At 37.7% G+C, this 17593-nt stretch overlaps 1 protein-coding gene across 1 annotated transcript; it reads left to right on the top strand.

Moving 5' to 3' along the window:
* The first annotated feature begins 575 nt into the window (after window positions 1-575).
* Window positions 576-16320, top strand: ppp2cab (protein phosphatase 2 catalytic subunit alpha b). Its single transcript, XM_084137855.1, has 7 exons — window positions 576-970; window positions 5442-5651; window positions 11228-11401; window positions 11575-11664; window positions 12333-12494; window positions 13762-13880; window positions 15644-16320. The coding sequence occupies exons 1-7, from the start codon at window positions 869-871 to the stop codon at window positions 15714-15716; spliced, it is 930 nt and encodes a 309-aa protein (XP_083993981.1). The 5' UTR covers window positions 576-868; the 3' UTR covers window positions 15717-16320.
* The last annotated feature ends 1273 nt before the right edge of the window (window positions 16321-17593 follow it).

The raw sequence follows: 17593 nt of genomic DNA, 5'->3' as shown, positions 1-17593 counted from the left end.
TTTTCTTTTTTTTTTTCTAACCTTATTTATTTGTATTTTCTTTATCATATGTTATGGTGCTTGTCTGTGGTCTGAGAAGACATTGCATATGTTGTTTCAGGCCAATTATGGTTGTTAATATTGTTCAATAAAGTCATTAAAAAAATCAAAAATCACCGTTTTGTCCTCAGGCCCGTGTAACCCATTTTCTTTATACAACCGTTTCTATACATGATTTTGTCCTTTTTCTTTTACATTGTTGGGTATATCAGTAATAATTCTCTCTAATGTATATCTTTTTTATAATCGTTTATAAGAAACACGGCAACATTCAATAATAAATAATAAAAAAAACAAGAATTGTCCATTTTGATTTCATAGTCACTTTAAAGCTTCTACAAAAGAAAGTTTCCTCATTAAGAACTTATGAATGTAATATTTATCAACAATTCTAAATAAAATAAATTATTATATAAAAAATATACACAAAAATAATATAACCGGTGACGTGTTAATGAGATCCTATTGCAGTAAAGGAAAACGCCCAACGACGTATCTAGCAACCAATCAGAAAGGTAGAGCGGCTGCGGGTGGCCAATCAGAGCGCAGTATCAAGAATGGAACAGCTGCGGTTGGCCAATCAGCGCCGCGCCGGTTGTCGGAGTCTGATGTGAGGCAAGGCTGAAGTGAAAACAACCGTGGTCAGGGTGGGACTCTGAAGGCCGACGGCTTCTCGTTTCCTCACAGGATTCCCGTACCTAATTACTTCAAGATCCCTGGCCACATGTACGTTTTAAAGTAATCAATCGATTTCGGGTGGATATTCGTGGAAAGCTGGGAGAAGTTAGATCAGAAATCCGTGTGAAAATCGAGTTAAAGAAAAGCAGACATGGATGAAAAGGCGTTCACGAAAGAGCTGGATCAATGGATCGAACAGCTCAACGAATGCAAACAGCTCTCAGAAAGCCAAGTCAAGAGCCTCTGTGAGAAGGTATGTATGTGTAATACACCACCAACATCGTGTTTCGGTGTTTATTTCATTTCCCCCCCTTTAGCCGCGTTAGCTGCTAAGATGCAAGATGGCGGATTTTTAAACCGCCGCAACACTCATAAGAAACTACGATTGTTTTTGATTTAGTAACACAAGCCGACATGTCTTCCGTTAATCTTTAATGAAATCACGTGTGAATGTTGAATCGGTCTGTGCCGTTAATTTATTTACGGTAGGCTGAAAGCTACAGTATGAATCAATATACTATAACCCGCAGTAAAGCGTGACTTGTTAAATCAGAATAACTTCTGTTCGGATCAAAACAACGTGTGGGTTATAGAGAGTTTCTGAATATGTGTTTTTTTTTAGTTGAAAAAGCGAATCGTTTGAATGCAGCTTCTTCCTCATCCTCACTCACAGAGTCTCAAAATGGCGGCCGTGTGAGAGGCCATCATCTGATGACAGCAGAGCACACATGCTAATGCTATTCTGCTCTAGCTCAGCATTAGCGCTTCTCTGATCGCGTCTCATGGTTGAATCACGAGTGTGGGGCAGTTTTTATTGCACTCTATAAATGCTGGGTTGTTTCAATCCATGTTTGGGACATGGCGATATGGACAAACCCATACGTTGGGTTAAAAAATGTAACCCAGCCGTTGGGTTTGTCCATTTGTGACTCAAACATGTTGTAACATCCCAGCAAGTTTTGGTCGCTGATCTGTTGCTGCAGCAGATTTCATAGTTGTGCTCAGTTTATGAACACTAGAAAATTAAACTTCGATGTACTTTTTTTGTTTGTCGGTGAAACGTTATAGCACTTAAATAATGTGTACATTTTAAAGGTGTGAAATCAGTTAAATACATCTTATGAATTGAGTAAATAAGAGTAAAAATGTAAGTCGATCTAAATGTCTACATTTGCTTGTACCATAGCAAATAAATTGAGTTGACCCAACGAGTTAAAGGTTATTGAAATATTAGTTAGCCAATTTAATTTTATTTGAATCTACTAAAATAGCTGCTAATTATTAGCTTGCAATAGGAGCCTTTTCATAGTTCCTATAACTTTTGCTGGAATTACCCACTCTTTGGTGTGTTTGCACTGCAGGAACTGGTAATGGTTTTAGTTCTAGAAATGCATTTTGGGAAACAAATTAGTTCTTACTTCAGAGTCGGGTCTAACCCAGCACAGTAGAGTCGGGTCTAACCCAGCACAGTAGACAGTAGAGTCGGGTCTAACCCAGCACAGTACACAGTAGAGTCGGGTCTAACCCAGCACAGTAGAGTCGGGTCTAACCCAGCACAGTAGACAGTAGAGTCGGGTCTAACCCAGCACAGTAGACAGTAGAGTCGGGTCTAACCCAGCACAGTACACAGTAGAGTCGGGTCTAACCCAGCACAGTACACAGTAGAGTCGGGTCTAACCCAGCACAGTACACAGTAGAGTCGGGTCTAACCCAGCACAGTACACAGTAGAGTCGGGTCTAACCCAGCACAGTACACAGTAGAGTCGGGTCTAACCCAGCACAGTACACAGTAGAGTCGGGTCTAACCCAGCACAGTACACAGTAGAGTCGGGTCTAACCCAGCACAGTAGTGAGTCTACAGGACTTATCGTCATTGGCCAGAGGCTGAGTAACATGTAAAGAAACAAATCACAGTTTGTTTTGTTCCAATGTAACATGGCTGTCCCTACAATAACAGACGAGTGTGTGAAACTCTTGGATGTATTTTAAAGAGTCTATAGGCATATTTACACTGAAAAAGCACCACAGAAACCAAATCTGAAGCGGCATAAAATCACAAAAATTAATTTCAAGTTTACACTGAAAGTTTATTGCATTTCTGAAGTGGCAAACAATGCTTTAAACATGACTACCGTTTTAACGTGTTAAAAAAATTAATTGAAAAATTATGAAATAAACCTCAAAATAAAAATATGCAATTTTAAATTAATTTAGTTAATAAATAGTTTTTTTTTTTTCTATTTCTTAATAAAATTGGTCCAGCCGGGACAAATGCTACAAAGAAATTCTGAATTATTACACCGGGTTGGTCACTGCAGGATTAAACGAGGTCGAAAGGTGTTTTTTTTTTTTTTTTAAGCGCCAGAAAGTCCCGTTGGAGTTTGGAGAAGGCACAAGAAATGAACAATGATGCTAGCGGTAGCATTTCTGGCAGGACAGCAGATGTCACCAGACCGTCGGGAAATATCGTCCTCAAGGAAATGATTTTTGGAATATAATATAACAATGCGATCACAGTGGGTTAAGCATTTATCGTACTGGGAGAAATATAGCGGCGCGTCGATCTGTCTCTTCAAAGGAAGATTACAAACGGCGAGTCGGCGACTCTCTGCTGATATATTTATGGTTTGCTTCCCGATGTGAGTACAGGACGCTTTTACTTCACTGCTTTGCTGGTAGACTTTTTTAGATTTTTCTAAAACAATAAGGAGCTAGGCCGTTTCTTGATTGACAGGCGTGCTTTTGGTTGTCATGACAATGACGTAGTTTAGGCCGGCACAAGTTCACATTCTCTTCACACTGAACCAAAACCGTATCAGAGTCGCGTTTGACACTAGGGGCTGAGGTGGGTCAGACCCGGCATATTTTAAGTCTGCTTTTAATGCGGCATTGCGTCTTTACACAGGAATTCTGAGCAGACACAGAGCCACTTTAGAGCAGCCTTAACTCGGCTGTGTGAAGATGCCTTATGTTGCAAACTTTCCATCCGTCACTTACTTAAATCCAGCCTTTAGTTGATCCTGATAAGCACTCTTTGTCACGGTTGTAAGTATTATGGCTTTCTTCTTCCATGAGGGGGTTTGGCATCATGGCATCTTTGTTTCCAGATGGACCCTAGAATTCAACCAATCAGATGATGACTTCCAAACTCCTGAAGTGTTTCTAATTTTGTGTGCTGTGCCGTGGCGTCTGAGACTTCGCAGTCCGTGACAGACAGGTCGTTCATGCCATAGATCTGTATAGATGTAGATGCCAGTCGACTGCGTCCGCCATCTTGGAACAGTCAGATGCTGTCGTCACTCGCAGTAAAAATCTGAGGTTTCTACGATGCCTCAACATGTTGCAGCCTCTGTTTGTAAAAACTGCTGAGATTTAAATTCCCAAATACTGGGATCACCTTTCACCAGTGAGAACGTGTTGGTTTGTTTTTATCGCTCAATATTACAGGTTTTTAAACTATAGGAACCATATGCAGATTTAAGCATAATGCAGAATTATCTAACATTAATGATAAACTATATCCTGTGAAAACATATTCAAACATGCTCATATCTACGGTTGCAGACGCACAGTTAACCTGCTCTCCCGTCTTCATGGATTTGACTGTTCCAATATGGAGGACAGCTTGCATATAGCGGCTCATAAAAATCGTTCATAGACCTCAAACATGCAGCCTTACGGTAACTTCTGTACATGACTGCTCGCTCTAACATTAGCCTAGATAAATGTGCCTATTATTAGGTGCATATCCAAGTGTTGGAGCTAAACTAGTACAGTGCATTTCTCCCTACAGCACAGAGATGACCTCTGCAGCCGACACTGACTCACAAACACTCGTTAATTAACAAATTATTAATGTTGGTAACGCTTTATAAAAACTGCACGCTGTTAATCATTAGTTGGGCATTAGTAAATTCATCATTTATAAAGCATTAATAGACATTAATAAGCCGTTTATAAATACAGATATAAATGCTTTATTCTTGATTTATAAGCATATCTATAATGTTTAATAATTGTATTTTCATACTTTATTAATGATCAATTTATCATTTCTAAATGAAGTATTGCTTTATTTACAAACCAGTTATTTAGGAGTTGTCACTGATTCATAAGATCACTTAGAAAGTGTAAGTAAATGATTATAAACTATTTATAATTAAATAACATTTAATAAACTGTGGCTGTCATAAACGCTTGTTTTCACGTTGGGTTTATTCAAGCATGTTGGAAATGTAGCTTAGCCGGACTGCAAATAACCAAATATTGAAATTAAAATTGTTTTCTTTCAATTAGGACAGGTTTTCTCCTTTATGGTTTAAACTGATTGATCGTAGGCCTCATTAATCTGAGCTTATGTTGGTCAAAATGACCGTCCATTGAAAATGAATGAAAATAAGAGAAACATTTAGTGTTCAGGAGTGTGTTTATCATGTTCATGTGTGCTTGCAAAGATACAGGCCTTGGACCTGTGCAAGTGTGGAGACACACACACACACTCTCACTCTCTCTCACACACACAGCTAAGACTCGTTAGATCTAGCCTTCAGTGAAAGCAGTGCATTAATACAGAACAGTGATTAAACTGACTGGAGCTACCTGCACATTAAACGGGTTTAATCACACTCAAGTATTCAGAGAGCACATGGTATAATTACATTTAAGACATTGGCAGGTCAGAAATCAGAATGACATTATTATCATTATTATTATTTTCTCCGCAGGCTAAAGAAATCCTGACCAAGGAGTCAAACGTGCAGGAGGTGAGATGTCCCGTCACGGTGTGTGGAGACGTTCACGGCCAGTTTCATGACCTCATGGAGCTCTTCAGAATCGGAGGAAAGTCACCGGACACGAACTACCTGTTCATGGGAGATTACGTGGACCGAGGCTATTACTCTGTGGAAACAGTCACGCTGCTTGTCGCTCTCAAGGTAAGGGCTCGTTTTTGATGACAGCGTAGTTTCTTTTCTCTCTCAGTGTCTGAAACGGTTCGTTCAAGGATTCGCTCTCTCTAAACCCCGAAACATATTTTATTAGATTGTCCTGGACTTAATACAAGTAGAATGCTCTTTTATAAAGTTACCACACTTAAAGGGATAGTTTGGCCAAAAATGATATTAAACCCATGATTTACTCACCCTCAAGCCGTTCGAGATGCATATAAATGAAAATAACTGGCTTCCAGCAACGACGCCGGCATCCATCTCCCGTGAACGCGCGTCGACCGTTGCTGGAAGCCAGTTATTTTCATTTATAAAGTTTTAAATATGTGTATTTTTACGACAAAACCGCACGGATTACCCTCAGAAGGCCTTCGTTTATCCCCCTGGAGCCGGATGGATTACTTTTGTGAAGGATGCATGCACATTTTTGGGACTTGAAGGAGGTGGACCCCATAGCTTGACATTATAACCACTGAAAGATCTAAGACATTTTCTAAAATAACTGAAAATGTGTTCGTCTGAAAATTGATTGACATATGCATCTCGAACGACTTGAGGGTGAGTAAATCATGGGTTTAATATCATTTTTGGGCGAACTATCCCTTTAAGGACTTATTTAGTAAGATTATGCCTGAAAAGGTTTTGGATTTTTTTTATCATGTTAATTTAATAAATCTTCTATAATATGACTTGCTGTTTTTGTTTGTTTGGTTTTTATTGTATTTATATGATATTTGTATTTTTGTAATTGAATTTTTGCCATGAAAATAGCCTTGAATGCTGACATGGCACTAAATAAAACAATCTGAATCTGAATCTCTAAACCCCGCCTTTCCGTGAGCCTGCGCTTGCTCTGATTGGTTAGATGGCTCAGTTTGTTGTGTGCTTGCAGATTTGTGTGTAAAGACTTTAAAAAAAATCAAGTTAGAAACATCGTATGTTGCTTTGAGGATTATTTCAACATCTTTGCATCGCGTTTTAATAAAAAATGTTACAGTGACAGTAATTTATTAAATTATATAATTATATTTAGGGTTGGGTATCGTTTGAATTTTAACTATTCCGATTCTGCTTATCGATTCAGATTCTTATCGATTTCTAATTTCAATTCCAATAAGGTAAAAAAAAAAAAAAAAACTTGGATATCATTCACATTTAGTCTTATTGCAAAACAGTTAATTGTAGCTGAATATCATGAACAATAATCAACAGGCTGAAGAACACTTACACAAGGAGCGTTTGCCTGTAGAAAACAGCCTAACTAATAAAGATTTCAAGCATTATTAAAGACAAGTAAACACTCAGTTATTAAAATAGAAAAAAAAAATAAATAAGCAATCGCAACAAATAGACACAGCTGGACAAAGACACGATTGAAATAGTGTTTTAGAGATTTTCAGGTATTCAGGTTCAGAAACTAAAAAATCTTTAATCAAGTTATCAACATCTTATGTTGCTCTGAGGATTATTTCATCATCTTTGCATCACGTTTTAATAAATGTTGCAGTGACAGTAATTTATTTAATTATATTATAATAATGTTGATCAATATTTCATATAAAAACTGGAAAAAAACAGAGTTATGATGTCACTAATGACAGATGCCGTGATAAATATGGAAATGAGGAAGTCTGTCATCAACAGGCACTGGGAAGAGACCGATTTGTTGACGATGGAATTAGGGAAAGCACATTGTTGTTCGCTGTGCTGATTCATGAGCACATTACCACTCGAGTCGAGCACAGAGCTTTGTTCACAGAAGGAATAATAGGTTAACGATTAAATGTTACATCACAACCATGGAAACATTTGTGTTGGTGCCGGATGAGAGTTTATTGACCCTCGGCTCCGTATAATGCCTGTTTAAGCACCACACACTGAATTAGCTTTACATCCAGTCCGATCGCGGTTTTAGTTTGTTTATTGTAGCATAATTCAAGTCTGTTTTTAACTATACCATCTCTAAAGTAATGTAAAACACTGCTCATGTTACATGTGTGCAGCATCTTTGTTTGGATCGTCATTAAAATGCTTCTAATTTCAAAAGACTACAGATATTTTTTGTTTAAGGCCAGTTTGACTGATTAAGCAAATATATTTGTTGTTTATTTGCTCTATAACAAAGAAGAAATCATCAATCTGTATCTGAATCGGCCATGAACACCATGCATTTACTAATTTCTGTACTGTGCATTAGAAGAATGGTGGCAGAAGATTATAGTTGTGAAGTAGCAGTCTATGGACGCCACAGAATAAAGGAATACAAATATTGAAAAAGTTTACATCTCAGAATTCTGAATTGCTAGATATAAACCTCTTATTAGGGCTGTGCGATCTGGGGAAAATATCTAATTGCGATTTTTCTGACAGATATTGAGATTTAATTTAGTAAAGTCAAGCTTCAGCTCATTATTATTATTATTATTATTATTCTCAATATTGTGCAGCACACACTCTAAATTAGTTCCACATGCCTTTAACTTTAGAGCCCTCCGCTATCTTGTAGTCTAGCAGATGCAGTGTGCCTTTCTATCAGTGTTCATGTTGTCAGCTATTTTTATTTATTTAGTCTCAGCCCTGAGTCAAATGTCAATGTCTGCATATTTCAGTCTAGTTTTTGCCATGCTGCATAACGGTTAAATTGATAATCCCAGTTATTTTGCTCAACTATAATCATAATGATTGTCATTTGTGACCCTGGACCACAAAACCAGTCTTATGGGTAATTTTTTTTTAAATTGAGATGTATACATCATCTGAAAGCTGAATAAATAAGCTATAATCTTTCCATTGATGTATGGTTTGTTAGGACAATATTTGGCAGAGATACAACTATTGTAAATCTGGAATCTGAGGGTGCAAAAAAATCGAAATATTGAGAAAATCTCCTTTAAAGTTGTTCATTTATGTTGGCGATTGTGCTGCATTCACTCACAAAAATAAATGTTTTATATATTTAAGGTGGGAAATTTACAAAATATCTTCATGGAACATGATCTTTACTTAATATCCTAATGATTTTTGGCATAAAAGAAAAATCGATAATTTTGACCCATACAATGTATTGTTGGCTATTGCCACAAATATACCCGTGCGACTTAAAGGGGACCTATTATGCAAAATTCACTTTTGTATGGTGTTTGGACATAAATGTGTGTTGTAGAGCCCTGCAGCCCTAGATTTGAGGCCCGTGTCCGACAGCTCATCAGAATTATCAGCCCGAGTCCGACCCGAGCCCGTTTTTCCACAGCGGCAGCCTGCCCTATTTGCAGGCATTAAAATATGTCCGTTTTGTTAGTTATGTTTCTTTTCTTTTCATTTCTTTATTAAGTTAATTTAGACAAATGTTTGGAGCATTTAAAAAAATAAAAATTAATGACGACCAAGCAAGCCGAGCCAACAGCGAGTAAAACATGTTTGATCAGTTTAGCCTCTCAAATCAACGCTAATACTTTACTTGGCTACAATAAAATCCATAGATATAAAACACTTCAAGCATATCACACAGACAGTTAGTTTAATGTTTATTTATTAAACCACAGTGAGTACATTTTTTTTTTTTTTTTTAAATACTGAGGCAGGCTCAGGCGGCTCGCAACAGCGCTCGCAAACGAAATGAGCAATAGCCAATCTAAACAAATAAAATAAAATAAATCCAAAACAAACTTGCAGGTTATCCTACCTCAAAAATGCACCACAGAACATGGCCATTCTTTTTCCCAGTAGTTTCCAACAGTTAAACGAAAATAAAGTCCAATCAAACGAAAAACGAAAAACATCAGTAGTTTCTAACAGTTAAACGAAAATAAAGTCCAATCAAACGAAAAACATCAGTAGTTTCCAACATTTAAACGAAAATAAAGTCCAGTCAAACGAAAAGTTAGAACAGTCTCTTACAGAGCATCGTGGAGAAAAAGAATCGCATCCACAGTGGAAGATTTTAACCCAGTCCTCTCTTCTGTCACTCGCGATTTTTCTCTTAATATTCTCCATTATTTGCACGAGGTGAATCGTTGGTTCCGCTGACGGGAAACCTTCTGTGTGTGCGTGTGTGCGTGAGACTGTCATGTCAATCATATGTCAGTGTAATTATAAGATTATGAAAGTTATGAGGTTATTAAATGTCTTTCTATGTTTGTTTTTCTATCGTCGACGTCAACTTCTCATATTTTTTTAATTAATGTCTAAAAATATAAAAAGAATTAAGGATAACCCAAAAAAAGGCCCGAGGCCCGGCCCGCATGTGAACTATGACGTGTAAAAAAGTCGGGGCCCGTCGGGCTCGGGCTGAAATGCAGGGCTTTAGTGTGTTGGCAGTGTGTGTACACAACCACCCTACAGTGATAAAAATCCACTCACTCATTTATCCCCATAAATCATCAGCAGTGTCTCCAAATGACCTGTTTTCAGAATGTGGCTTTAGTGACATCACTAAAGCCACAGGCCCCGCCCACGAGTGTTGACTGACACTGCCGTTATAACTTAGACCCGCCCTGATCGAGTTCACTGCGAGTTTACACATCAGCCATTGCTGCAGCAATGCACTCACGAGAAGCGTCTAAGCATCTCCCAAGCGTTGAAGGTGTTGTAGCTGGATGTATTCATTCACATAGCTCTCTTTATTTACTCTTGAAATCTGCCAGCCACTGAAGACGAGGTGGATTCATTTTGTTTTAAAAGAAAATGCTCCCTCAACTCTACAGAAATGTTTGTAAGTTACTTAAGCACTTCTTATACCGTTTACTCACAGTCCTACAGCAGGCTTGCATTAATAGTGTATACAAGCAATGCCAAATAGGTTATAATCGTAATTAAACTAAACTATACCTGTTTCAACTCCATACAGCATATATTCTCTGACTCTGCAGGCATTTTTATGGTCGAAATGAACACCATTACTGTGACTGTCTGTTTTATTATTATCATCTTCCCTGTTCTAGCTCTGATCGCGGCTGCTTAGGCTCCGCCCCCTGTGCCGTGAACCAGCAGCTCATTAGCATTAAAGGAGAAGCACTAAAACAGTTTTTCACAGACCCAAAAAATGATGATTTAAACGTGCTGTAAATAAAATTCTGTTGGGTATTTTGAGCTAAAACTTCACATACACACTCTGGGGACATCAGAGACTTATTTTACATCTTGTGAAAAGGGGCATAATAGGTCCCCTTTAAGACTGGTTTTGTGATCCGGGGTCACATTTTGAGAAATGTATATTCAGCAGAATTAATGTATAAGCACAAATCAAGAGAATGTCAACCCATACACATGTTTTATTACCTCGTGATTTATTATAGGCTCTTTATCATATAGGCCTGCTGGTAAAACAAAACTTCTCTCAAAAATTTAAATCTAATAAATCCAAATTACTCTAATCTTTTTCTATTAAAACAACAGCAAAAAACACTTATTGTCGTATAGTCGGATATGGTGTAGTCGAGATCCGTGTTTGGATCTCTGGGAAGGATTGATCACAGCTGGTGATTTAAAAGTCAGTTTTGGGCTGGAAATATGATCTTAAATGTTGATGTTGATGTTTAATCACTGGTCATGTCTTCATATTCCAGGTAAGGTACCGCGAACGCATCACAATACTTCGAGGGAACCACGAAAGCAGACAGATCACACAAGTGTACGGCTTTTATGACGAGTGCTTACGGAAATACGGCAATGCAAATGTTTGGAAATACTTCACAGACCTCTTCGATTACCTTCCCCTCACTGCCTTGGTAGATGGTCAGGTAGGACAATTCTTGTGTTTTACATACTCAAATATCCATAAAGCATCCTTAATATGCAATCATCTGTGAGTAAGCCATTCGGAGGTCGATGACTGAAAAGATCATGAAACGCTTCAGCTTTAAACCCATCAACATGTTGCTGTGATGTTCACGTCGTATGGTTTTCTCTGTAGATATTCTGTCTCCATGGAGGATTGTCACCGTCCATAGACACTCTCGATCACATCAGAGCGCTGGATCGTTTACAGGAAGTTCCTCACGAGGTATTGATCATCGCTTATCCCATCATGTCATTTCCTATCCTTATAAAAATGACTGTTTTAGTGGTGAACTGTGGCAGTAGTTGAAACCCTATTGTGTGGTTTACATGGCAAAATCTCTTAAAAAATCAAGTCAAGCTAAAACAACAGGGTTTGTACAAGGTTTTTAAAGTACTTGAAGGGCTTTAATTTCACGTTTTGAATTTTAAGTCCTGGAAAACCCTTGAAAACAGCCGTATTTATGAAAAGGTACTTAAAGTGCTCGAGTTATTGAAACTATCTTTTCACACAAAATCAACGCTGTCTGATATATAGAGCATGCATGGCTATGAGTGTGATATTGCTCATAAATATCCAAGTCTGTAATACATCTTTCATTCTTCAGGTCAATCATATTCATGAGAATGAATCAGGAAAGCGATGTCTTTGTCATAATCATTGCATCTGCTGCACTTTATTTGTACCATTTTTTGTTTTATTGGTTTATTTTTGTTTATCTGTTTACCTTTCTTAGAATTTGACAGATGATAAAGATATTGTTTGATAAGTGAGATCTCTGATTGAAGTCGTTGAAAACCCAAAAAGTAGTGCTTGAAAAGCCACTGAAGGTCCTGAATGTGTTTTCTCCCTGAATCGAGCACTGACGTCTCTCTGCCTCTGCTGTTCCTCAGGGACCCATGTGTGATCTTCTGTGGTCTGATCCGGATGACCGTGGAGGCTGGGGGATTTCTCCTCGAGGTGCGGGATACACCTTTGGGCAGGACATATCCGAGACGTTCAACCATGCAAACGGCCTTACGCTGGTCTCCAGAGCTCACCAGCTGGTGATGGAGGTGCGTTCCTCTCCTCATGACACCATATACACACAATCAGGTCCTTACCTGGAAGTTACATGCATTAAAGGGTTAGTTCACCCAAAAATGAAAATTCTGTCAGTAATTACTCTCCCTCATGTTGTTCAACCCCATAAGACTTTCGTTCATCTTCAGAACACAAATTAATGATAACGTAGGCTCACTATTGGCCAACGTTGGTCATGTGTGTGATGCTGGCCAATAGTGAGCCTCCGTTCTGACGTTCAACTCGCACAGAGAAACACAGAAGAAAATGAAGAGTTGAATAAAGTCGTTATTTTTGTGTTTTTTTGCGCACAAAAAGTATTCTCGTCGCTTGATAAACTTAGGGTTGAGCCACTGTAGTCACTTGGACTATTTTAACGATGTCTTTACTAACTTTCTGGGATGGCAGATCTCGATTACCTAGAAGCCTATGGAGGAGTGAGACAGTAATGAGTCATTTTTTTTGGGCAGAGAATCTATATTATCTTTATCTTTTGTCGTTGCAAACCTTTGTTCATGTTCGGAACACAAGTGAAGATATTTTAATGAAATCTGAGAGATTTCTGTCCCTTCATTGATGGTGTATTCACCAGAAAACTTAAATCGTTCATGAAGTCGAAAGTGCTGCGTAACACGAGAATGAACCTCACTGGTTCATACAGATATCGTTATGATTATGTTTATGTTCATAGTTATTGTTATTTCGCTCGCATGAGGGGGTTTTTTCAGGCAATTTGGAAAAGGAATATTTCTCAAAACTGCAATGGAAACAGTTTTTGCACATTTACAGTCCCCTGACGTTGATGATGAGGTGTGTTTGGGCAGAAGACGAGACAGAGTTCTTCATTAAACTCATAAAAGACGAAATAATTACGGGAATACTGGACTCTAAACCACTAAGAAATGCCACAATCAAGATCTTGAAGCAGATTTGAGGGAGAAACACCCAGAAACTCCTCATATGAGCCGCTCTCAGTATAACGGCCTTTCCTTGCCATTAATGCTTGGAAAACACACACACATCTCCTTCCATTAAATATAATGTCTAGAGTGGTGGCTGAGATATATGTAAACATACAAACATCCGTTGCCATGATTGTTGGAATGATTTATCGCAAGAGGAAAAAATGACGTTTTAGTCGCATAATTTCGTCGCACAGTCATTTCGCAATAGTTTTTAATCGACATTTAGAAAATATCGCAAAAGTTTTGCTCAAATCTGTAAAGTCAGTCAGTTAATTTGTCTCTTTTTGTCCCCTAGGGTTACAACTGGTGCCATGATCGCAATGTGGTAACGATCTTCAGCGCGCCGAACTACTGTTACCGGTGTGGGAATCAGGCGGCCATCATGGAGCTCGACGACACCCTCAAGTACTCGTTGTGAGTGTTCATGAAGGATCTGCTTTAGACCCTCTTTTATTCTGTTTTTATCAGTGATTTACATCATGGAACAGATTCAGCCAAAACACATGTTTGTGCAGATGATGCAACTATTCATACAACAGCATCTTCTTTAAATCAAGCCTTTTAAACTAAAAACACATGATTTTTAGCCGTGGTCGCTCTAAAGTTACTGATATGACAATTCCAACTTTGAATGGTTTACTTCTAGAAAGAGTTAGTTAATCTTAATCTCTAATCTTAATGTAGATGCACTTTTAAACGTCTCTCGCACAATGTTTTAAAGGAGACTTGCAATTGTTTCGGTAACACTCACAATAAGGTTCATTAGTTAATGTATTCACTAACATAAACAAATCATGAGCTATACATTTGATTCTGTATTTATTAAGCTTTGTTAATGTTATTTAATAAAAATCCAGCTGTTCTTTGTTTGTTCATGTTAGTTTACAGTAGGGCTGGGTATCGATTCAGATGGTCCGATTCGATCTCGATTCTAAATTTGATTTGATTTTGATTTTTGATTTGACTCGATGAATATAGATTTCACACAAATCCTAGATTTATAAATAAAGAACAGTGAATATAAGTTCACAAGTGGTTAATTAATAAAAAGAAATTAAGAACTCTTAAACTCTTTTTATTTTAGGTATACTTGGGTACATTGAAACAGAACCCAACTCTATATTTCAAAAGCATAGACAGGATTTTGATGCAATATGAAAAATTGATGCTGAAAATTGGACGAGTGAGAACAGTCGCACGCCTTGATCAAACAGGATCAGGTTATTTAAAGTTTAATATAAAACACACAAAATCTCACGGCATTATCTGTAACATGGAGACTGCAAGCCTAGGAACAGTGGAGGAAAACTAATACTGGCTTTTGGGGGATAAATAAATATGGAAAACAATCAATTCGTGGCCTATGAGATTTTTAAAAAAAATAGATTAATCGAAAAATAGATTTTTTTTTTTTTTTTTTTTTGCCCAGCCCTAGTTCACAGTGCAGTAACTAATGTTCACAAGATTTGAATAATGTATTAGTAAATGTTGAAATTATTAAAGATTAATAAATGCTGTGTAAGTGCAGTTCATGTTAACTAATGAACCTTGTTGTAAAGTGTTACTATTGTTTCTCAGGATTTTATTTGATTAGTTTAATTTTTGAATGTGTAAATTGTGGTATTGTCATGTTATGTGACCTCTCTGGAAGAAGAGAGCGATATGTCAGTGTGATTCTCCTGGTTAAAGGAGCCGTATGTAAGATTGTGGCCAAAACTGGTACTGCAATCACTTTCAAATTACTGTAGAGCGGTGTATCCCCTCCCCCTCCCCCCTGACTCGAGGTTGCCAGATATGCTGCAGGAACGTTTGTAGCTGCAGCTGTGGTAACTAGAGCAGAGCTGGCAACCCGGATGCCGAAACACTACTGACTTCGTGATTGGTAGATAGGTGGAGGGTGGAGCTTCAGGCCAAAACACAACATGACAACATCAACATCAGTTGAGGGCTGCAACTTCACTTTTTAAATGACAATATCCTGGCCGGACTATTGTTGTCAGTGATATAAGTATTTGAAATGAACATGATTTCTTAATGTCTAGTGACATATCAGAGCCATTTTATGATTAATTGAAATACATTTCTTACATACAGCTCCTTTAAGTAGAGGATAATGATGAACGCTCTCCGTCCTCAGTGTGTGTGATCTGATGTTGTGTTGTGTTGTGTGTTTCCAGCCTGCAGTTTGACCCGGCGCCGCGCAGAGGAGAGCCACACGTCACTCGCCGGACCCCCGACTACTTCCTGTGAATCTCACAGTATTGCCATGATATAATAACCTTCATTCAGTTTAAAATAAGAGGAGAGGAACGGTGGGCAACAGTATATATATGAAAAAAGATTAAAGAGAAAACTGATCCCGAAAGAAATGTCTGTGGACCAAAAGGGGTGTGTGTGTGTGTGTGTGTGTGCGTGTGTGTGCCATATCCAATCCGACCCGGCTTCAGTCCGACACACGACCACGAGATCTCGTTCCCGTCTCGCTCCTGTCCTCAATACACTCACGCCTTCTCAACCCTCTTTGTGTACTCTCCTTATTTTTTTTTTTTTTTTTATGTATGTATGTTTGCACTTTTTTTTTTTTTTTCAGCTGAACGAAATGTGTCAGTTTTACAATTTATGTCCACCTTTTTTCCATGTGGTGTGGGAGGAATGAGATGCTTTTGTATCCCAACATCCAGTATCTAGAGGGTGGTCTTTCCTACGGGGGGAACATGTTAAACCGATGCCAACTTCATGATTTGTGGCGGACTAAGATGGCCTGCCGGCGCAGGAATGCTGGGATAGCTTCAGATGATGGTGTGTGTCTGTATAAAGGGTACCAGTTCAACAATAAAGATGGATCTTGCTCCTGTATTGTGTCTGTTTCTCTGCTCGAATCTGCATTTATTTCATCAGCTTTATACAGTAATGATTGTTTCAAAGCCGCTTCACATTAATAAAACAATGAAAAATTGCAGTGTTATTGTTTATGAAACTAATTCAATTCAACTATGAAATGGCTCAACAAGACCATTTATTCATGTAAAATCTTGGTAACACTTTACAATAAGGTTCATTAGTTAGCAACCTTAGTTAATATGAACTAAGAATGAACAATACTTCTATAGCATTTATTAATCTTAGTTAATATTAATTTCAACATTTAATAATACATTATTAAAATCAAGGGTATTTGTTAACATTAGTTAATGCACTGTGAACAAACAATGAACAGCTGTATTTTTATTAACTAACATTAACAAAGACTAATAAAATGTGTTCCCAAAATCTTATATACACATTTAGCTCAATGTTACCGTGTTCAGTCTCTTTTATTCAGTTCAGGTTTTGTTATCTGATAGTGTATTAAATAGATAATATTCCTGAATGTGAACTGTATTTTAAACCCTTAATATTAATAGTCTTTTAAATGTGTTTTTCAACCAGGGGTTACCTCAAGATAACTTAGCTTTGCAATAAGCTGAAACAATTTCACAAAAGTTCTTAACATACTTTTCCAGTTCAAATGATAACAATCTAAACTTTTTATGTAACTGACTTTAAAAAGTCTTGACTGGCCATAACCAGTTTTGACTGCAGAAACAGTGAAAATACATATGCAAATGACATATTCTTCATTCTTCATTTATCTTGAATGTAACTCGACACCCTTGCCTCATTTAGTATGCGCGGTTCTATGAATATGCAAATGAGCCCCGCCTCCACTCACTCACTCAGCTCAGAGATCCACTGGTTGACGATCACACGTTGATCTGATTGGTTACAAGGTAGTTTGTGACGTCAGAAACACCAGCGATGTCAAAGCGTGTTTTTGAGACTGTCTTTGGTTCACTGCAGTTTTAAGGAGAAAATACTCAGCAATGGTGTCGACTTATGAATTTACACATGGTTTGTCTTAAAGCACATTAAAAACACCACATAGACACATAAACAACATTAAAAGCTGGATTTACACCACAGGGGGACTTTAATCTATGTGATAAAAGTGTATGTGTATGTATGTGATAAAAATATATGTGATAAAAGGAAATGAGAAATGTGCAGAAACAATGTTAAATTGTAACATTTGTAATTTTATTTAATAAATGCGGTGATTTATAAACAATGTTTACTTTTAAACAGCA

The sequence above is a fragment of the Abramis brama genome (genome assembly GCF_963993115.1).
Source record: "Abramis brama genome assembly, chromosome: 15".
NCBI lineage: Eukaryota > Metazoa > Chordata > Actinopteri > Cypriniformes > Leuciscidae > Abramis > Abramis brama.
Note: the sequence above shows the minus strand (reverse complement) of the source record. Positions and strands in the feature narration are given on the sequence as shown.

Bases quoted from the DNA above. Each gene is read 5' to 3' on its own strand.
- ppp2cab (XM_084137855.1), top strand. From the start codon at position 869: ATGGATGAAAAGGCGTTCACGAAAGAGCTGGATCAATGGATCGAACAG. The intron at 11,665-12,332 runs GTATTGATCATC...GCTGTTCCTCAG, and splicing joins TACAGGAAGTTCCTCACGAG to GGACCCATGTGTGATCTTCT. The intron at 13,881-15,643 runs GTGAGTGTTCAT...GTGTGTTTCCAG, and splicing joins GACACCCTCAAGTACTCGTT to CCTGCAGTTTGACCCGGCGC.